Below are 22,463 nucleotides of genomic sequence, written 5' to 3' on the forward strand. Positions count from 1 at the left end.
GGACATATGTCTTTACGTACGTTACTTTGCAAACCACCACATACATTAATGGTGTGGTATACAGGTAGGTAGCCGTGTTAGTCTGCCATAGTCGAAACAAAATAAAAAAATTCCTTCCAGTAGCACCTTAGAAACTAACTAAGTTTGTTATTGGTATGAGCTTTCGTGCACATGCACAAGCCATGGCAGTAAGACATGTAAGAGCTTAACAAAACTGAAAGTTTGCCTGAGCGCATAATCACTGCACTTGTGTTGATGGTAAGCACATCTTCAAACCATTACAGTTAGCAATTGCCCAAGGTGTAGTTCTCTTATATAGCTATTAACTCAATACCAATTAAGATAATCAGCAACACTCTTCTGCATAAATTACTATCCTTAGGTAATATGTGATGTTAGGTGGCTTTGCTCCATCTTGCCTTTTTGGCAGCAAATGGCTTTAATTAGGCAATGCCAACTCTAGCGGTACATCTTCACATGTGCCTATGCACATGTGGCTGAATAGGTGCACACTCTGTCTCTGTTTTCTTGACTTCATCTTGTTCCCCACTCTCTTTCTACTGTAAGTATTTTAGGAAAACCATCTAAGGGAAAAACTGTATGGAAATTCTGAAATTGTAAAATTATAAATGGGGCATAAGAATACAAACACATTATACAGTGAAGGAAATGGGGGGGGGGAGAAACGCTTTCCTGTTTACAGACACTGCCAAATAAAATAATATTTTGAAGGGATTTGCCACCCATGTGACTGTTATTAAATATAACCTCCAAACAGAGGTGAGATCAGAAGCATCAGCATCACCCAATGGCACACAAAGATTACATGTCAATTTGAGATAGCAATGAACATAACTTCTTTGAACCAGTTATCAAGGATATAACATGAAGTGCCTTTCCAGCACTGAGTGATTACTAATTGTGCAGCTACCAGAATATATATAATTAACTGTTTCCATAGAAAAACCGCATTACATTTATTAAAAAGAAAATGACAAAATACATAGTTTAGGGTCCACAATCACATTTATACTTCTAAGTGTACAGCTCTCTGTAATCACTAGTTTCCAAAACATATGGACTTCAGCACAACTCCACCACATTATATATAACATTGTATAACGTAAGTTGTTTTCTTATATCCCATTTATAATTTTACAATTTCATAATTGTACCCAGTTAATTTACTCCTGATTTTAGATATTTCTTTTTTATCATCAAAAGCTCCTTGGGTTGTATATTATTTTGTTGTTAATACATGTTTTTCTTTATGTGTGTATTATCTGTTTTGTTGTTTAGAAAAATAAAACAAAATATACATATTTTTAATGTCCCTTCTGGCATGGACATTATCAGGTCCAAATTTGGTTGGGGTGAAGGACAGCTGCTTCCAGGGAGAAGTTGCTCTTACTGTGTGAATGCACAGCAGTTCCATGTGTGCATATTTTTTGCATTGTCCATGCCTAGTCTATAATAGAAACTTCCCTCCCATCTCTGGGGGGTTCCCTCCTTATTTAAGTGAGAATTACATGGAACCTTAGTCTTGCCTGAGTAGGAAGTCCTAGCTGCTATTCAAGTCCTAGCAGCTACTCAAAAGGGGGATAAGACAGGAAAGTTGTTATAGGACACATTTTATTAACAGTTTGTCCATTTCATTCTGATATTGCTGTAATTTTGAAACACTTTTCAAAGGCACCCCAAGGTAAAGTGCATTTCAGTAACTGTTTTGCATTCCATTCCATACTTTAAGACTGGCCCTTGGATTGGAGATAGTATCTAAACATCCATTTGATGGCCCCTTAAAGACTTTTTAACATACAAACATCCACTAGATACCCATTTCCTGTTTTGTACTTCTTGGAACTGACACAGAAGTAACTTTGTGTTCAAAATAAGGACATGAAGGGACCTAAAATTTGGGTTTCTCAATCCACCATATTTGGTCCAATATTCTTCTCTGCAAGGAGATATGTGTGCTATGAATTGCTCTGCCACACACCTTTGATAGATGCCTTCACCTCCATTTCCTCCTTTTCCCATCAGTACAGAAAATAAAATTATATTTAATCACATAAAGTGCCTTTCTAGCTACAGATGATGGGCACCATATAAATAACATAGTAGGAGTAATCTCACTGTAGTATCTACAATCCAACTCCTTCTTGAAGCAAATTGCTCTTCAACTATTGCCATCTTGTGGCTTCTGACCTGTTACACACTTTCATTTTATCTGTTAATGGTATTAGTCTGAATTGGAAACACACACAGAGGCAACCTTAAAATTAAATGTAAATGAATTAGAAATGCCTACAGGAGATCCATTAGCATAAATCCAATCAAGGAAGTTTATTTAAGTTGTTACAAACAGCTTAAAATGTTAGTGTGTGTTGGGGGTGCTAAGTAGCTTTTGCTTATGTTCCTTAACTTGTAGAGTCACACTGCCTCTAGTCAGGACATCTGTGTGTGTTTTTAAAGTGTGCTGCATGCAAATAAAAATGCTTCTGAAGTAACAGATCATATTACGGAAACATATTTACTCATATAGGAGGATATGTGTTGATAACACAGAAACACTGGGCCCCTGGTAAACAAAACAACTAATAAGAGTAACTGTAATCCCAGGTAAGAGAGTACAGTATAGGATTAACAACATTAAGCGGAGCCTGCTGGAAAGCCCTCTGGCAGTAGCTTGCTTCCACCCACTGTTACAGACACCTCCACTTTTTCCTAACACAGGCCCTTCCATTTGATGGCATAGGAACATCCCTGTTCTTTCCAAAGCTTTCTCCCTGCCCCTCAGTCAAGGCCACACCTCTTTCCTACTCCATTTCTGATTCTAGACTTTTAATCTTTTTTGTATTTCACAAAACTTCAGGTTAACAGTACTAAACCTTATACAAAAGTTGTAAGGAACACAACTGCAAGGTAATGAATCCCATTTTTAAGCATATGCTTTCTGAATAAGTATTATTTTTTTTACAATATGTTGCTCTTAGTTTCAGTTTAAATCTTTTCACAAATTAAGGTAATAGCATAAAACTATTGCATGTCTCACAATTTTTGAGCTGTAAAAAGTTCCAGGGGCAACAATATTGGTTTAATTTCTTTTGGATAATAGGGCATTGAATACTTACAGTACCTTTGTAACATTTGCTTGATGTGCAAAGCTAAAAGCAGAGCATAAATGAATGTGAAAGTCCTACAAGGCAAATACTGCTTGTTCTCTCTCTCTCATCCACCCACCCACCCACAACCTTAGCCCTTGGGGGGGTGACACCTTCTGCAAGGTCTGTTGGGGGGAAAGGTAAAGGGACCCCTGACCATTAGGTCCAGTCGTGGCAGACTCTGGGGTTGTGGCGCTCATCTCATTTTATTGGCCAAGGGAGCCGGCGTACAGCTTCTGGGTCATGTGGCCGGCATGTCTAAGCCACTTCTGGCAAACCAGAGCAGCACACGGAAACACCGTTTACCTTCCTGCTGGAGCAGTACCTATTTATCTACTTGCACTTTTTTTTGGCGTGCTTTCAAACTGCTAGGTTGGCAGGAGCAGGGACTGAGCAATGGAGGCTCACCCCATCGCTGGGATTCAAACCGCCGATCAGCCCTTCTGATCAGCAAGCCCTAGGCTCTGTGGTTTAGACCACAGCGCCACCCACATCCCCTCCATTGGGATTATGTCATTCAAAAAAACCCCACAGAGGTTACTTCAAATATCAGGAGGCCATCTCCTAACTATTAGCACCCATTGATGAAACATCAACAGCCATCTTTTATCGTTAGCCAGCAATCTGCCTAACAAAAGAACTATTGGTCAAGAGTCATAACAATAGCTAGACCTTAAAAAAAATCATGTCAGAAAATGCCTAAATAAGAATTTGTTACATATTATGTTTCAGAACATAATATCATGCAGTAATATTTCCAAACCATCTCTCTTACCCCACCCTCATAAATGTTAAGCATCTTTAAGAGGGGAGGGGACTATTTGCTTTTATTTTTAAAAGTCCTAGGTTTCTGTTCAGGTTAGTTTAGGGGGAAGTTGTTTTTATTTTGGGCAGTGAAGAAAGACTGAGAAAATAAAGACTAAAACTTGCTAAAATGTCATTTGAAGCAGGTGGTTTAAGCTCACAGGAACACTAGATAGATTCTCAAGCAGTTTGCAGGGAACTGTGTGTGATTATAGAAAAAAGTACAAAACAAGAGCAAGGCAGATGTTTTAATGGCTGCCAGTGACTGCAATATGACACCTGCTTTAGTTCTGTCCCTTCCTTGCTACTTGATATGGTAATTCAGGAAGCTAAGGCTGGACTTGAATCCTCAAGAAAGCTACGCCACAGATCAGGTATCAGCAGACCTGGTGGTACAACTAAAGTTCCTCCCTTCCAAACAAAGGTCGGAGCAGGAACTCTTGCCGACCAATTTCAGAGAAAGAAAATATTCTGGTACAGAACTCTATACAGACTGAGTGAAAGAAAAGTCAAACAGTGAACTCTTCAGTGAGCAATCTGATTCAGGAACTATTGAACAAGCTGCTAAAAAACTGAGCCTTCTCATAAAGTAATAAGCAACCAATATGACTTAAGTCTTTCAGCTGGCAACCAAGTGTTTGTATACACTGGTGTAAAATATCAGCCCTGGTGTAAAATATCAATAGCTGGGAAGGGAACTTCTTATTAAAATAAATGGCAATAGTGGAATAGTGGAATCCTTGCCTGATTTTTCCTTATTCCAAACTCAAGAACAACTTGGGTCCAGTAAAAGGTATTGCTTTGAATCACAGTAGTTGGAAAATCTAAGCCAAGAGAAGCACCCCAAAAATATTTCCATGGTTGCTGCAGTAAAACTGATGTACACACAAGTGTTTGGCTCACAGGTTAGGTTGTTCATTAGGTTGTTAGCAATGTTCAGGATTGATTAATTTGGGGGTTAATATGACTGCTAAAAATGTGAATTTATTTAAGGATAATTATGAAAAATGTTGGACTGAAGTAAAAAAGGACTTAGAAATATGGCCAAACTTGAAGTTATCATTGTTAGGCCGAATTGCCGTGATAAAAATGAACGTATTGCCAAGGTTGTTGTTTTTGTTCCAAACATTGCAAATTTTGGACAAAATGGACTGTTTCAAGAAGTGGCAGAGAGATATCTCTAGATTTGTCTGGCAGGGCAAGAAGCCTCGGATAAAATTTAAGATATTAACAGATGCTAAAGAAAGAGGTGGATTTGCCCTGCCAGATCTTAAACTTTATTATGAATCAGCCGCATTTTGTTGGCTGAGAGAATGGATGCTTCTTGAAAACACGGATGTGTTGGATTTGGAAGGTTTCAACAATGTATTTGGTTGGCATGCATACTTGTGGTATGATAAGGTTAAAGCACACAAAGCATTCAAAAACCATATTGTCAGAAAAGCACTGTTTAATGTCTGGATAAGATATAAGGACTTGTTAGAAAATAAAACCCCAAGATGGTTGTCACCAATGGAAGCAAAGGCTCAGAAAAAAACTCAATATGGAGGCCAAATGGCCGAAGTATTGGGAAATTTTGGAACAAGAGGGAGACAGATTAAAACTGCAGAGCTTTGAAAAATTAAAAAACAGAGTGCGAGATTGGCTCCATTATTATCAAATAATGGAGGCATATAATTTGGACAAAAAATTAGGCTTCCAGGTGGAAAAATCAAAATTGGAAACAGAATTGTTAGACTCTAAAGTTAAGAATTTGTCAAGAATGTATAACTTGCTGTTGAAATGGAATACTCAAGATGAAACGGTGAAATCTGCTATGATTAAATGGGCACAAGATGTTGGACACAATATTATGATGGCTGACTGGGAACAGTTATGGACCACTGGTATGAAGTTTACGGCATGTAATGCCTTAAAAGAGAATGTAATGAAAATGATCTACAGGTGGTACATAACACCAGTCAAGCTTGCAAAAATCTATCATCTGCCCGATAACAAATGTTGGAAATGTAATGAAACTGAAGGTACATTCTTTCACCTTTGCTGGACATGCCCAAAGATTAAGGCATTCTGGGAGATGATCTATAATGAAATGAAAAAGGTATTTAAATATACCTTCCTGAAGAAACCAGAGGCCTTTCTCCTGGGCATGGTCGGCCAATTGGTGCCAAGGAAAGATAGAACTTTTTTTATGTATGCCACAACAGCAGCAAGAATACTTATCGCAAAGTATTGGAAGACACAAGATCTACCCACCAGGGAAGAATGGCAGATGAAGCTGATGGACTACATGGAATTGGCGGAAATGACTGGCAGAATCCGAGACCAGGGAGAAGAGTCGGTGGAAGAAGATTGGAAAAAATTTAAAGTATATTTACAGAAATATTGCAAAATTAATGAATGTTAGAAGGATGCTGGAATGAAGCTATATGGCTTTAGCGGAAATGTAATAAAGAATTAAGTAAAAACTGATTGATAATGGGCCAAAATGGAAAAATTTAAGGTTAGACCGTTAAGATAAATTATAGAACAAAAATTGAGAAAGATGGAAAGAATTTGCTGAAATAGCTAATTGAACTAGAATACAAAAAAGGGAGGTGTGAGGTCGATGAAACAAGTAAATGAAAGGTAAAGATATGGAATATTGAATGTGTGTTTTAATGTTTTTGTTTCTTTTTGTTGTCTTGTTGTCTTGTTCTTCTATGTTTTTCTTTTTATGTATTGTAAGGTATGTTCTGTTAAATTTTCTATTGTTTTCTTTTTTTTTTCTTTTTTCTGTAATCTTTAAACGACTAATAAATATCATTTTTTTAAAAAAAGCAATGTTCAGGATTGAAAGCATACAGGACCCTGCTTAACTTTGTGAATGTGCTAGCCCCACTCGATTGCTTGTGCATAGGGGAAATGTTGATAGGTAGAGCAATCCTAAAAGGGCAGGGCAGAAGGTGGAGGGCCCAAAGATTGGGGCAGTTGGGTGATATGCAGAGCGTTGACTGGTGCCCTGGCCCGATCCCTGCAACACACTACTTCAGGACTTTCTGTTGACTACAAGAGAGAGGTCTGCTTACCACCTGTTCAGATCCCTGTTGGAACAGACAGCCCACCATCAGAAGCCACGCTCCTCTGCTTCTGTGTCACCCAACAATATAAATATTATCACAGAGGCATAATATGTAGTAAAACATTTATTTCAGCAATGCAATAAATATATATTACAGTCTTTTAAAACTGTAGTGATGAAATAATCACAGTTTAACAATTATACACTAGGAAAAAAATTAAAAAGGTGTTCCCTGGTATTGAAAATTTAGCCAAGGAGGCACCAGGCAAGCTTCCTCAAGGAGAAAATTCCAAAAATGTGGTGCTACAATTTAAAAGACCCTCTCTTCAGTCCCCACCCACTTCACTTCCAATAGTGGGGGAACTTGGAGATGGGCCTCTGATGATGAACTAAGCAAGCACAGGCTGCTTTGGAGGCAGGCATTCCTTCAGGCATTTTGATCCCAAGCTAAGAACATGTTCAGAAAGAGAATAGCAACTAATGACACTACAGTGGTACCTCTGGTTACGTACTTAATTCGTTCCGGAGGTCCATTCTTAACCTGAAACTGCACAATTTCTCTTCTCATCCTGAAGCAAAGTTCTTAACCCGAGGTACTACTTCTGGGTTAGCGGAGTCTGTAACCTGAAGCGTATGTAACCCGAGATACCACTGTACTTAAGATTCAGTGAGATGTGTTCCCACCTATTGATCCCAATTCTGAGCAGCATTCAAAGGAAAACCCATAGTCTAACCTGGATGTTACCAGAGCATGGATAACTGCATTTAGGCAGCCGGAACATAAGCATTAGCCAAGGGAGACCCTGTCACCACTTGCACCTAGAGGGCCAAAGGTGGATCTAAATGCCCCTTGATCCCTCAAGGCCAGTGCAATCTCATCCACAACAGACTGAACTCCACCTTCTTCTCTAGACCAGCCACCTGCCAACAGTTCTTACAAAGTAATACTTCCGTTTGTGTTGACAAGACTAAAGTTTCCCTTATATAAAAGTTAAAGGGCAAATTTGGACTTTCATTAAATAAAAAAACCAACAGCCTAAGGAAAGAGACAAAGTAAAATATGCCTTTAGACCTTTTCCAACATTTCCATAATTTTATTTTATATAAACTGGTTTCTCTTATGAGTAAAATATCTTAAATTAAGTTTCTTGTTGTTATGCAACTGGGATAAAACATTGTAAAAGGAATTTTGAAGCAGTTTGTGAGGAAAGTAAAACAGTAGTCACTCCAAGTTATTGCTCAATAAATCCACAACTGAAAGGGGGGGAAAATCAGTCCCACTAGCAGCAACTCATCTTAAGTGGCGTCCATGCTTTGCGGGTCCTCATGCAAAATACATTTTACATGCACACACCCCATACATTTGCATCTAATGGAGATGAAACATTATTTCAATATCTTCTAGTAATACAAAGAACATCTCTTCAGAATGCATAAAAATTATACATGCATTTTTTTTTAGAGATTATAGTATATATTGTATATTATACACTTTGCCCATGTTCAGAGGCAATTTAAAAGTTTTGCCCAAGATTCTAAGACACACCTGGTCTGCAGTGCTGAAAGAGAACAAATGGCATCCCTACCTCTCCAGACACACCTCACAGGTGTACAGCCCTTGCTCTCTGGGTGTCTTTGGAGAACAGACAGGGCTGTGAGGCTGGAGAGAGGCATCCTTGGGGGAGAGACAGGGGCAAATACGCCCCCGGCCCACAAAGCCCCTCGCCCTCTTGGCGCACTTTGGGGTGAACTCGGGGGGGGGGGCAGCCCCTCCAGTTCCCCTCAGCAACGCGGGGGGGGCTCCGAGGGGCGGGGCCTGCCTCCGCCTTCTCCCCGCCCCCTTCTCCCCTCCCTCCCCCCGGCGCAGGCGGAGCGCCAGGCTCCCTCCTCCCCTTAAAGGCAGGTAGCGGCGCGGGGTGCTGGCCCCTCCCTCCCGGGTCCCTGGCGGGCGGGGCCGGAGCGGCCGTTGCAGGAGCCGAGAGGAAACGCGGGAAAAGGGGGGTGGCTTAACCCTCTCGCTGCCGCGGCGGAGTCGCCTGCCCTGCCAGAGAGAGCGAGCGAGCGAGCGCGCGAGCCGGGCCGGCCAGACGCCCGGTGCATTGTGGGACTGGCTGGCTGGGCTGGGGGGCGAGGAGGCGGCGGCGGAGGGGAGTCCCGTTCGCGGGCGGCGGGCGGGCGAGCGAGGAGCAGCCGGGGAGACGCGGTAAGAGGGCGGCCTGGGCGGGCTTAAAGGGGAGCGCGGCCCTGCCCTCAGCCGCCGCCGCCGCTGCTGCAGGGGCTGCGCAGGAAGGAGAGGCCGCTCCGCCGGACGGAGGGGCGCGGCGGCGGCCGAGGCAGAGAGGGCCGGGCGGGCGGGCGGCGGCGGAGGCTGGCTTGGGGCCGCCGCTGTGGGCCAGAGCGGAGTCTGCGGCGGAGGAGGGGAGCTGCGCGAGGGCGGCGAAGGGGTTAAACTTTCCACCCGCCGACATTTTTCCCTGAGAGGAGAAAGGGGGCCGCGTGGAGCCCGCGCCGCCTCCCTTCCCTTCGGAGAAGCCCCCCCGGCGCCCCCCCGCCCGCGGCCTTCGCTTCCCGCCGCGCCTCCCCCGCCTCCGAAATGCCTTTAAAGCCGCCCGCGAAAGGGTTAAGGCTCCTCTTCCTCGAGGCGCGCGCCCGGCGCCCGCCCCCCTCCACTTCTTCCAGCTGCCCCCTCTCGAGGCGCGGCGCAGGGCGGGGGGGGGCTCCCAGAGGACCCCCGGTTCTGCTCGCCCAGGGGCCGCTTCGGGCAGAGAGGGAGGCGGGAAGCGGCGCGTCGCGAAGGGCAGGCGGGCGGGCGAGAGCGGGGGGGGGCAGAGTCGCCCTCTGGGCTCCCCGGGCCAGGCATGGTTGCCAGCCCTTTCCGCACGTGGCCGGGTTTCCTTCCGGATAGGCGTGTCGGCCTACAATGTCTGTCCCCGCGCGGAACCTCGGAAGGGGGGAGAGTCCCCTGGCGGGGCAGGAGTGTCTTGCTCAACGTGGGGCTTGAACCCGCGACCCTCTGTGCTCGTTTGCCAGATCCACGGTGAAGCAAAGGTTAAATTCGTGAAGCAGTGTTGATTTTTGAACTAATGGAAACTGGGAGCTTGGTCTTTTCCGGTGCAACTCTGGACAGACCTCACGCAGCACTTTAATTCTAACTCGTGTGTTCTCAAAGTTACAAAACAAACTTGCAAGAAATTGTTCTAAAGTGGATAAAGTATGGTGTTGTGAACACTGTAGTTGTTTGGGACAGCTCTGCAGTCTTCTTTCCTCATTTCAGAAAACAGAAAAAAACGTTCAGTCAAGATTCAGAATGTTGCAGCTTTTAATTATATAGGTAGCTGTATTAAGTACTCCCGACTCTTTGTATGGCTTATAAGGCTTAGTTTTCCATGGGGAAAATAGGTGTCTGTCATTCAAACAATGGTTTATAGGATGGGTGGGGAGCTCCCTATGCCTTCTCCCCCAGCATTGTTGGACTCCCAACAACCCCAACTAGCGTGGCCAGGGATTGTGGAAGTTTGCTGTCCAACAACATCTGGAGGGCCACAGGCTCCCCAGCACTGCTTCAGGAGATTGACACATCTTTGGGGGAACAGAATGAGGAGAAAGCTACTGTTTTGTGTGTTAAAGTTCAATTGTTAATAGGAAATGTAGAGGAATCCGTAACTTTTTACTGCCTATTAAATACCGTGGGCACAGTTCCCACTGAAACTGATTTGTTGTTGTTACTGTTTCAGTTTCGTAGTGTCATAGGTGCTTAACTTTGCTTGGACTGTGCTTCAGACATAATGAACTCAGCTACATTAGTGAAGAAAAAATGCTTTATATGCATTATAACACTATGACACTGTGGAGTCCCATCTTTCACTAGCACACTTTCCCTTTATGAAGTTTACAGCAGGTTTAACTGAATCACTTTTTTGATGTGTCTAGATCCAGCCAATGTTTATCTCCTCCATACTGCACAAATGTCCCATTTTTTTCCTGGGTGACCCAAAGAGCGCAGAATCAAAATATGTGTGTCTTTTTGTTTCATGCTCTCTTGGTTCCGCACCTTTGCTGGCCACCACTTGCCACACACATACGAGGTGGGCCACAGCTTCTGGAAGAATGGTGCCACTTCTGGAAGTATTGTCAGTGGCCCTTCTCTGTGTGGCAGCAGGTGGACGCTTAGGCAACAGTGGGGAGAGTGAGCAGGCAGCAGCAGCAGGATGGTGTGTGGGGATGTCCCAATTTCTTCTTGGGAAATGTTGGAGCGTATGCACCTAAGGGTGGAGCAAAGTGGGACATCTTGGGTATGACACAGGTCAATTTGCTATAAACATAGCCGACCTTTAAAGACCTGGTTTTCTGTAAGCCTGTAGCACGATCACATATATGCTACTATTATGCACTGAATTGGGTCCAGTTGGCTCAGCACAGTACTTCCAAACTCATGTTTGGCATGTCATTAGAGACAAAAATTGAATTCAACCATGGTAGATGTTCCCTGGCTGCTTGTCAAAGTGACCTAAGGAGGGTGGGTAGTTTTAGATCCATCCCCTGCTACAGAACTTGCAAGAAAGTAATTGTGCAGGGGCTTTATATGCAAAAATGAATGTTGCCTATTTTAAAAAAAATGTCAAGAGCTGGTAGCCTTAGTGAAGGAGGCGTCTGTTCTTGCAATGTATGGTTGCAGCTCAGATTTTTAGATAGAAGGGAAAAGATAGATAGATAGATAGATAGATAGATAGATATAAAACTATTCTGCATAACAAGCCTGGAAAGTCTATATTGTATTAATACTTCTTTCTGCAAACTAGGATAATTACCACGAAAGCATACCAACAAATATCCTGAAGAAGAGAAAAAGCTTCTGGTACTTACTGTGTGAGAATCATGTCTGTCCGGGAGTCCTTTAACCCAGAAAGTTATGAACTTGACAAGAGCTTTCGGCTAACAAGATTCACTGAACTTAAAGGCACTGGCTGTAAAGTGCCTCAGGACATTTTACAGAAATTGCTTGAATCTCTACAAGAAAATCACTTCCAGGAAGATGAACAGTTTTTGGGAGCTGTTATGCCTAGATTGGGTAAGCAGTAGTTCTTCAATGATATTTAATGGTTGTATCATATGTTGGAGAATAAGGAAAAATATTGTACTGTGTGTGTGTGTGTGTGTACAAGGTTGTTTACTGTATTTTTCGCCCTATAGGACGCACTTTTTCCCCTCCAAAAATGAAGGGGAAATGTGGGTGCGTCTTATGGGGTGAATGCAGGCTTTCACTGAAGCCTGGAGAGCGAGAGGGGTTGGTGCGCACCGACCCCTCTCGCTCTCCAGGCTTCAGGAGAGCCCCAGCGCCAGCCCCACAAGGTCGGGGGACAGAGGGAGGCGGAACGCCGCCATCCCGCTGTCTCCCGAAGTGGTTTGGAGGCTGACGGCGGGGAGAAGAGCGCTTCTCCCCCCCTGCCTGCCCCACCACTCCTGGGACAGCAGGGAGACACAGCGCGTCTCCCTGCTGTCCCCGGACCTGATCGCAAGGCGGCGGGGGGAGAAGAGCGCTTCTCCCCACTGCCTGCCCCACTACTCCTGGGACAGCAGGGAGACGTGCTGCGTCTCCCTGCTGTCCCCGGACTTGATCGCAAGGCGGGCGGCGGGGAGAAGAGCGCCTCTCCCCGCTGCCTGCCCCACAAGCGCCTGGGGGGGGGGGAATAAATTTTTTTTTCTTTATTTCCCCCCAAAAAAACTTGATGCGTCCTATGGGCCGGTGCGTCCTATGGGGCGAAAAATACGGTATTTCACCAACAACAAGGTTGGTTATTTCACCATTCAAAAATGTTTGGTCAATTCTGACCAGTCAGTCAGATATTAGTTAATTATGTGTTTATTTACTGCATCTGTATAGTCACCCCATCACAGTTGCCCCATGACAAATTTTCTGGGCTGCTCCCAATGCAAAACAACAGCAGCAACATTAAGATATAGTACAAAAGAATGAAAATTATAACACATTAATTAAAAAACAGAAACACAAGTAAAACTTGAAGCAGAGATGCTCAAACTGTGAAATACAAGTTGTTTAAAGGGTTTTTACATTTATTCTTATTGTTTAAGTTTTGTATATAACTTCCCTTAGATGTATGTGAGTGAAGGCAGAGCATAATTTTAAAAATAAAATCAAGACTATTACTGATTCTTATCCTGTAACTTCAGAATAATTATGGTGTTGTACCATTTATTTATTTAAAAAATCTTTATTGAAAGTTCAAAAAGTACATAAATATGTGCACCAGACATGGTGAGACACAAACAAGAAAGAGAAACAACCTGTGTAGAAGGGAAAACAAAGGGGGGAAGGGGGACCCAAAACTATATACAGTGGTACCTCGGTTTCCGAACATCTCCATTGACGAACATTTATTGAACTCGAATGCTGTAAACCCGGAAGTAAATGCTTTGGTTTTCAAACTCGTCTCAGAAGTTGAACCGGAAATGTGGCTTCCATATTGAGTTTTCCGTTTTGAGGCTTCTGTTTTGAGTTTTCGAATGTTTTGGAACTCATATGGCCTTCCAGAACGGATTATGTTCGAAAACCGACGTACCACTGTATTTTACATAGGTTGTTATTGTACTTCACCAGATCTTAACCTGTTACAGTACATTGGTACCTCTGGTTACGTACTTAATTCGTTCTGGAGGTCTGTTCTTAACCTGAAACTGTTCTTAACCTGAAGCACCACTTTAGCTAATGGGGCCGCCTGCTGCCGCTGCGCCACCGGAGCATGATTTCTGTTCTCATCCTGAAGCAAAGTTCTTAACCTGAAGCACTATTTCTGGGTTAGTGGAATCTGTAACCTGAAGTGTTTCAGGGCTGTCTTCCTGTGCTGCTTCAGACATGTGGTTTGTACATTTTTCTTGGTACATTTATGAACATTTATTACATATATAAGACCTTAAAATTCTTATTACAGTGGCAAGTCTGCGTTTATATGTTGCGAGTTTGTACAAGTCTTCAATCCACTCGTAGAAGGGAGCCACATTTCCCCGCCATCAGTCTTTTTCTGTGGTAAGGGCATGGAGAGTCCACTCAAATAGTCCTTTTGTAAGGTTCCATGTGCTGGGTATATAATTCAATAGGATATTTTGCTCTGTTAATGTAAGGTTGTTCCATACATTTCTGCTGATGGTTTGTTACCTTCTGCTAAAAACCTTTCAATGTAGGACAGTGAACAAACTTATGTTTTAGAGAAGCATTATCCCTATTGCATCTCTAACAGCCCTTCTTTTAAACAAACGTAATGGGCTCCAGTATATTCTAAATATTATTTTTTGTTGTGTGAGCCTCAATTTAAGATCCAGAGACACCCTTGTTACACCAGTTAAAACAGTTTCCCACTGTGTGGTTGAAATGGATATCTCTAATTCTTCATTCCAACCCTCCCTCAATACCTGTATATCAAAATGGTTTGCTGATAACAAATATTTATATATGTTGATGGCCGTTTTTGTTGTTGTGTAAGAATTAATCAGCTGCTTCAATATTTCTGGGGTCTCTGAGGCTGTAAAAGCTCCTGGTCTGTAGATGGCGGTTAGCAAGTGTTTTGTCTGGAGATATTGCCAGTGAGAATTTGTAGGTAATCTGTATTTGTCTCTTAAGATGGAATATGTATAAAATTTATCCTCTTCGTTTATCAACTGGTCTAACGTTAATGTACCCAAATTCACCCACCTCTTCCACATGACCATTTCTTTCTTGATTTTTAAATACTGGTTCCCCACAAAGTCGACAAATGTGTTGTGCCATAATTACAAGCCTCAGACTACTACTGCAGCTCCAGGATGAAAGGAGGCGGGTTGGCGACTTATCAGCTTGGCTCACCATTTCTGAGGTGCTCAGAGTGCTTTGGAACTGCATGGCCAAAACAAGCCCTAGCCCCATTTTGCAGCTCAGATCTAGAGAGGGCCCTGTGACTTGTGTTTCATGCTTCACTTCCATGTAATATGATCCCCTTCTGCAGCTCCTCATAATGCTTCTAAGTTGGTGAAAAAAGGATGGTAGACTACAAAAACAAAAATGTGTGCTTTTTCTGCCAAAGAGTACGTTTTATATTCTTTTTAATCTTTGGTTCCTGAGTATTTCACTTTTTAATTTTCAGAACATGGTCATGTTATGTGATAAATTTCAGAATGGGAGCACCAACATTTTCATTGACTTGAGATTTAAGTATACATGCAAAAGCAAATTTGGAAAGCTAATGATTTGAATCAACAAATATCACCATTGTCCTTTGGGTTAACTGGACTATAGCCATAATCCTGTTGTAGCAATGGCCAACTGGCAGCGTCTGGGGCACAACTGGCCCCTGCTCACTTCTTGATTCCCCCCCCCCCGAACCCACCCTATCTGAGTGATGCTGAAAGGAAGGCCTACAAATAGTTCCGTGTTGTACCAAGCCTGTACTATTCTTTCCTACTTCGCTGGTGCACTTACTACTGCTACCACCACACAGAATGCTCAGAGGCCAGTTGTTGTTGTTGTTATTTATTAAATTTTTATAACACACTTCATCTGTAGATCTCAGGGTTGTTCACAGCATAAAATATAAGATTTTGTGTTTTTACACAAAATACATAATAAAAACAAAGCAAACCCCTTACCCCACCCCCTCCCAAATAGGTTTTGGGGGGGCATTCAATACTTTACATGGCTGGATCACTCAGGCATTTCAAGCCTTGCTTCTTACTAAGAAAGCACTCATGTTTTAGAGTTCTTTGAGAGTGTCAACAGGTATGTGGATAAGAGTGATCCAGTAATCTATGTATACTTGAATGTTCGAAAAGCTATTGATAAAAGCCTTTGTTGAGGGAATTTAAGTAAATTTGGCACAATGGGATTAGAGGGCCGGCATCTTACGAATTTGTAACTGGCTAAAAAAGAGAAAGTAGACCACAGGAATGAATATAGTTTTCACAAGGGGGGCACATAACTTGGTTCCCCAAGGATCTATATTGAAACTGATTCTTTTTCGCGTGTTCATAAATGATCTGGGGTTAGGCATGAGCAGTGAGGTGACCAAGGATGGACGAAATCAAAAGAGTGTCTCCAAATTGGGTGAAGGAGCAGCAAAATGGCAAATGCAGTTCAGTATAAATAACTGTAAAGTCTTGCACATTGGAAAAAAACTCCTAAATTCACATGCACACTGATGGGATATGAACTAGTAGTAACCAATCAGGAAAGAGATATTTGTATTGAGGTGGACAGCTCACTGAAAACCCTGACATAAAAATAGAATTTGGGGCCATTCGGTGAAACTGATCTTTAGGAGATTCAGGATAGAACAGGATAGAAGATACTTTACACAGTGCACAATTAATTTATGAAATTTGATGCTGCAAGATGTGATGATTACTAGAATAGTTAACTCTGAAAGGGGATAATATAAACTCATGATTTTTAGTCATGGGTTATATAGTAATATATTAAAAAATAAAAAAATTGTCCAGTAGCACCTTCGAGACCAACTAAGTTTGTTCTTGGTATGAGTTTTCATGTGCATGCACACTTCTTCATAGTATCTGAAGAAGTGTGCATGCACACGAACGCTCATACCAAGAGCAAACTTAGTTGGTCTCTAAGGTGCTACTGGACAATTTTTTATTTTATTTTATTTCTGCTGCATCAGACTAACACGGCTACCTACCTGAATCTATAGCAAGCATATATTGCATACCTTGGATTCCAAAGTATTGTACTTGTACATTACATTTTTGACATGAAGAAGAGTAACAAGAACCTGTTAACCCTCCCTAAACATATCAGGTAATCAACACAGACATATTGTTGGTTGTTTGCTTGTCTGTTGTTTTACTTTTTTTTGGTATCGTATCATTTCTTTTTCCAGTTCATAGGTAATGTTAGAAGGCCGTCCATGTGTGGCTGGTGGATTATTTGGATGGTCATGGTTTATGTGCTGAATAAAGGAATACCAAGTACAGTGGAACCTCGGGTTATGTACCATACTCCTTATGAACGCTTCAGTTAACGAGCTCCGTTAGCCCGGAAGTAGATCCTCCTGCTTGCAAACTTTGTGAGCGGAAGTCACACGGCGGCAGCGGGAGGCCCCATTAGCGAAAGTGCGCCTCATGTTAAGAACGGTTTCAGGTTAAGAACGGACCTCCAGAACGCATTAAGTTCGTAACTGGAGGTACCACTATATTCCTAAGGATTATGTTGCTTAATCTCAGTTTCAACAGCAGGAGAGAGTTATTACCTTCATGCTTGTGGGTTTTCTTCGAACGCCTGATTTCACTGTTGCAGAAGCAGAATGCTTGGCTTGATGCACTTTGTTCTGTTACTCTGCTGCAAGCAGGGCATGATGAGGCAAGCCCAGGAGTGGTACTGGCCAGAAAAAAATAGCATAGTTCACAAATTTCCCTCCTAGCTATGAACTGGAATGGCCATAAGTCATTAGTAGAGATTCCTGCATTGCAGGGAGTCAGACTTGATTACCCTGGTGACCCTTCCAGCTCCTACAGTTCTATGTTTCTATGACTTGGGTGAGGAGTCAGGCATATCTTTGTGCCACTGCTCCTTTGGTCTACAAAGAGAGTTAAGCTGGGAGTGTGTGGCACCAGGTTTAACTTTTTTCCAAGTACCCCATTGATGGTGTAGGTACAGCAGAACCTGATTCATGCGTGGCATTGTGCATTTCTGTGAAATTTTATAGAAATTTTGATTTTCAACAAATTATAAATATAGTATAACAAAAATTACCCTGTTTTCCTTCTTCCCAGAACAGATGATCTTTTATCAAATCTTGCCATAAACTTGTTTGTGAGCCCAGTGGATGGCAATCTGAAAAGACTCTTGCTCAGAACACTGCAAAAGTATCTCTAAGCTTTAAGAAAGATCAAGGGGGAAATGGAACATAGGGGTTAGAAAGAGGTCCCAAGTCCTGGTATCATTTGGTCTTTAAAGCTGAGAGATGTATGGAAAACCTTTCTGAACGGTGCAGGAGACTTGGTCTACTACCTCCCATTTCCGTTGCTTCAAAGTGGTCTTATAAAACTATTTGCTAATCAAGGGTCTAATAAATGCATATTGAGAGTGCTTTATCTTTGAGGTCATGGGGGAATCTATAAGTTCTGTGGGAGATTCACCCTAAATTATATGGTTGAAGCCAAGGAAGTACCAGAGCACCCATGTCATTTGTTCCTGACTACAAGTTCAACTACAAGTTTCTATGAAAGCTCTTAATGTCTAAATTCAAAGGGCCAATCTCATGCAGCGCACATTGCTCTCTCGCTCTCTCCCTCCCTCCCTTTGTTAAATCAAAAGTATAGATGGCAGCTTTTCATCTACCAGGTTCTTATCCGTCAGAGAAGGCCGCTGTATTTTTGCAAGAGAGATGGTAAAAAGCTCTTAGGTTCTGCAGCAATTGGATGGTCAGGCAGTTTTCATAAGGCTGCACACCACAGGAGGAGACTGAACCTCATGAATGGCTGCTGGCTAATGTGCAGATCTGCTATCATTATTTTGTCCTAATCAGCTTGTGTGTCTGTCAGTTGTTTTCTGTAGGCAGACATGTTTTAAAGCAGAGTTCAGCAACCTAAGGCCCATGGGCTGGTTCTAGCCCATGAGCTTCCTGGAACCGGCCCACGGCTGTTCTGTGGATCGGCATGGGGATTCTGTGCTTTTTTCCCCGCAGCACCATTTTTTTTCTCGCCACGGTGACCGACTTCCGGGTCGGAAGCGTGCTGGAAATAGCGTATGCACACGGCCACTTCTCCACCCCAGAAGTGCACTGGAAATAGCTTGAGCGCACGCACAGGCGTGCATGCTCCGGCCCACCCGAGAGGTCTGCCAGTGAGTGGACTGGACCGGCCTCAAAAAACATTGCTGACCCCTGCTTTAAAGACTAGGGTTGTTGGACTGATGTTTAATGAGGAGAAACAGACTGATGTATCTCCCCAAACCTCACTAGCTGTTGCTTCCTTTTGAATTTCATTGGTGTGTAAGGAGTCTTTGGGTGAGTGGGGTGGGCAAGGATAGAATATACTTTGAGAAATCCTAGGAAATGACTTTTATTAGTTGGTAATTAACTGCCACTGTCTTTACAGGAATTGGAATGGACACTTGTGTTATTCCTTTAAGACATGGAGGCCTATCTTTGGTCCAGACAACAGATTACATTTATCCTATTGTGGATGATCCTTATATGATGGTGAGTTGCCTAAACATATGTATGGGGCGGGGGAAAGGTGCCTGTTAGCTACCTAAATTGTGATTGGCGAGCATTGTTTTGGGCTGTTCTAGACTTTCTCTGTTGTGATTGGACAGTTGACCTGCCAGTTTTGTGAAGTTTTTCTCCTGTTAGAGGCAGAGCTCTAGATCTGAGCTTTGTACTCCAGTTGTCTTGGGATACTTTGAATCAGAACTGTACTGTATTAGGATCACTCTTGGACTCTTAACTAAATACCTGCTCTCCATGAAATTTATTGCCCAAGGTACTCCAACCTACTGTATTGATACAAACACATTCAGAATAGCAAGTATGAAGTCTGCAACTGGGTGCTGCAATCCAAAGAATCAGTATATACATATGGAATATAACTGCAGGTACAATCACAAGCGTGTATGGTGTTTGTGCTACAGCTGTTCCTATTACTGAAAAGACGAGTTGCTTTTTAATTGAATATCATTATATGTCCTGTCTAGTCAAATTGCGTGGGATCAATTCCAATCTGTTACCTCCAAAGGATATGGACAGGCTGCTTGGACGAGTGAAACCAACCACCTGTCTCCTTGATCCTTGCCCATCCTGGCTTATAAAAGCTAGCTGGGAAGGGCTGGGCGATGGGCTTCATGGGGTGGTGAATGCTTCCGTCCGTGAGGGAGACTTCCCAGACCCGCTGAAAGAGGCGGTTATTAAACCGCTTCTTAAAAAACCATCTTTAGATGCGGCCACAATGGCCAACTATCACCCAGTCTCAAATCTTTCATTCTTGGGCAAGGTGATTGAGCGAGTGGTTGCTGAACAACTCCAGGCACGCCTGGAAGAAGCGGACCATTTGGATCTCTTCCAGTCGGGATTCAGGCCTCATCACGGGACTGAAACTGCCTTGGTCGCACTGGTTGATGATCTCCGGCGGGCTAGGGACAAAGGTGAGAGCTGTTTCCTAGTTCTGCTGGATCTCTCAGCAGCGTTTGATACCATCGACCATAACATCCTTCTGGACCGTCTAGAGTGGCTGGGAGCTGGGGGCACTGTCGTACAGTGGTTCCGCTCCTTCCTCCTGGGCCGTGTTCAGAAAGTGGTGGTGGAGGATGAGTGTTCAGACCCCTGGGTTCTCACTTATGGGGTGCCTCAGGGTTCTGTCCTCTCCCCCATGCTTTTCAACATCTACATGCAGCCGCTGGGAGAGATCATCAGGGGGTTTGGGCTAGGTGTTCATCAGTATGCGGATGATACCCAGCTCTACCTCTCTTTCAAATCAGAACCAGTGAAGGCGGTGATGGTCCTGTGTGAGTGTCTGGAGGCGGTTGGAGGATGGATGGCGGCTAACAGATTGAGATTGAATCCTGACAAGACAGAAGTACTGTTTCTGGGGGACAGGAGGCGGGCAGGTGTGTAGGATTCCCTGGTTCTGAATGGGGTAACTGTACCCCTGAAGGACCAGGTGCGCAGCCTGGGAGTCATTTTGGACTCACAGCTGTCCATGGAGGCACAGGTTAAATCCGTGTCCAGGGCAGCTGTGTACCAGCTGCATCGGGTACGCAGGCTGAGACCCTATCTGCCTGCGGACTGCCTCGCCAGAGTGGTGCATGCTCTGGTTATCTCCCGCTTGGACTACTGCAATGCGCTCTACGTGGGGCTACCTTTGAAGGTGACCCGGAAACTACAACTAATCCAGAACACAGCAGCCAGACTGGTGACTGGGAGCGGCCGCCGAGACCATATAACACCGGTCTTGAAAGACCTACATTGGCTCCCAGTACGTTTCCGAGCACAATTCAAAGTGTTGGTGCTGACCTTTAAAGCCCTAAACGGCCTCGGTCCAGTATACCTGAAGGAGCGTCTCCACCCCCATCGTTCTACCCGGACACTGAGGTCCAGCACCGAGGGCCTTCTGGCAGTCCCCTCACTGCAAGAAGCCAAGTTACAGGGAACCAGGCAGAGGGCCTTCTCGGTAGTGGCGCCCTCCCTGTGGAACGCCCTCCCACCAGATGTCAAAGAGAACAACAACTACCAGACTTTTAGAAGACATCTGAAGGCAGTCCTGTTTAGGGATGCTTTTGATGTTTGATGTATCACAGTATTTTAATATTCTTTTGGAAGCCGCCCAGAGTGGCTGGGGAGTCCCAGCCAGATGGGCGGGGTATAAATAAATTATTATTATTATTATTATTATTATTATTATTATTATTATTATTATTATTATATCTTGCTGATAATGGAAACTGCTGGATGCTGACAAATGAAACTCCAGCTGTATGTGCAGTTACGTGTCACATATGCCTGTTGTTTCTTTATATTGCAGACAAGGTTTCATGTGTTCTGTTCTGCTTTGTGGGGGCTAGGTTTTTTGCAGATGTGTGTAACTTGAAAATTACCAGTAACAAGCAATTTGTGTCCAGCTATGCCTGGGACAATTTAAAAGTCCTGGTTTGTGAACAATTGCCATATTCTTTTAAAAGGGAGGAGGAGGGGACCACTGGCCACTTTCACTTAACTCTGATACATTGACATTTTTTTTAAAAAAAATAATATTTATTAAATTTCCAACAAATTAAACACAACACTACAAAAAAGCCAAAAAAGAAAAAAAGCATACAATACAATACAATACAAAATAAAAAACAAAAAAACAAACATAATAAAAGAAACAAACAAGACAAAACAAAAACCATTTAAAATTTCAATTTCAACATCTTATCTTTCTTTCCCTTATTTCCTCGACCTCCTCATACCTCCCTTTTTGTATTCCATTTCTGTTAATTGTTTCAGCAATTCCTTTCCATCTTCCTCTGTTTTCTATCCTATAATTGTCTTAACACATTCTAACCATATTTTCCCTTTAAAGCTCAATTAATCTATTTATACTTAATTCCAATTCCTATCCATCTTCCCCTGTTTTCTATCCTATAATTATCTTAACACATTTTAACCTTATTTTCCTTTAATACTCTATTAATCTATTTATACTTAATTCCTTATAACATTTCTACTGAAGCCATATAACTTCATTCCAACGTTCTTCTAACATTCATTAATTTTACAATATTTCTATAAATAATCTTTAAACTTTTCCCAGTCTTCTTCCACCGACTCTTCTCCCTGGTCTCGGATCTTGCCAGTCTTTTCTGCCAATTCTATCTAGTCCATCAGCTTCATCTGCCATTATCCAACACTTCTGTGCTTCCAGGAGACAACCATTCTCTCAGCCAGCAAAGA

General features: G+C 43.0%; 2 protein-coding genes across 3 annotated transcripts in view; one reads left to right on the plus strand and one right to left on the minus strand.

The window, feature by feature from the left end:
- The window catches only part of PRPF18 (pre-mRNA processing factor 18), a 129,837-nt gene that overhangs the window by 88,122 nt on the left and 19,252 nt on the right, over positions 1-22,463 (minus strand). The gene's annotated exons all lie outside the window — the stretch shown is intronic.
- The window catches only part of SEPHS1 (selenophosphate synthetase 1), a 29,825-nt gene continuing 16,482 nt past the window's right edge, over positions 9,121-22,463 (plus strand). The window contains exons 1-3 of one of the 2 annotated variants that reach the window (XM_081210747.1): positions 9,121-9,232; positions 11,829-12,097; positions 19,129-19,232. In XM_081210747.1, the coding sequence (XP_081066873.1) occupies positions 11,905-12,097; positions 19,129-19,232 (297 nt within the window). In that variant the 5' untranslated portion in view covers positions 9,121-9,232; positions 11,829-11,904. Of the gene's footprint in view, positions 9,233-10,097; positions 10,361-11,828; positions 12,098-19,128; positions 19,233-22,463 lie in introns of those variants that run through there. The other variant, XM_081210748.1, reaches the window with a different exon arrangement.

Source organism: Podarcis bocagei (genome assembly GCF_964188305.1).
Source record: "Podarcis bocagei genome assembly, chromosome: 10".
Taxonomy (NCBI): domain Eukaryota; kingdom Metazoa; phylum Chordata; class Lepidosauria; order Squamata; family Lacertidae; genus Podarcis; species Podarcis bocagei.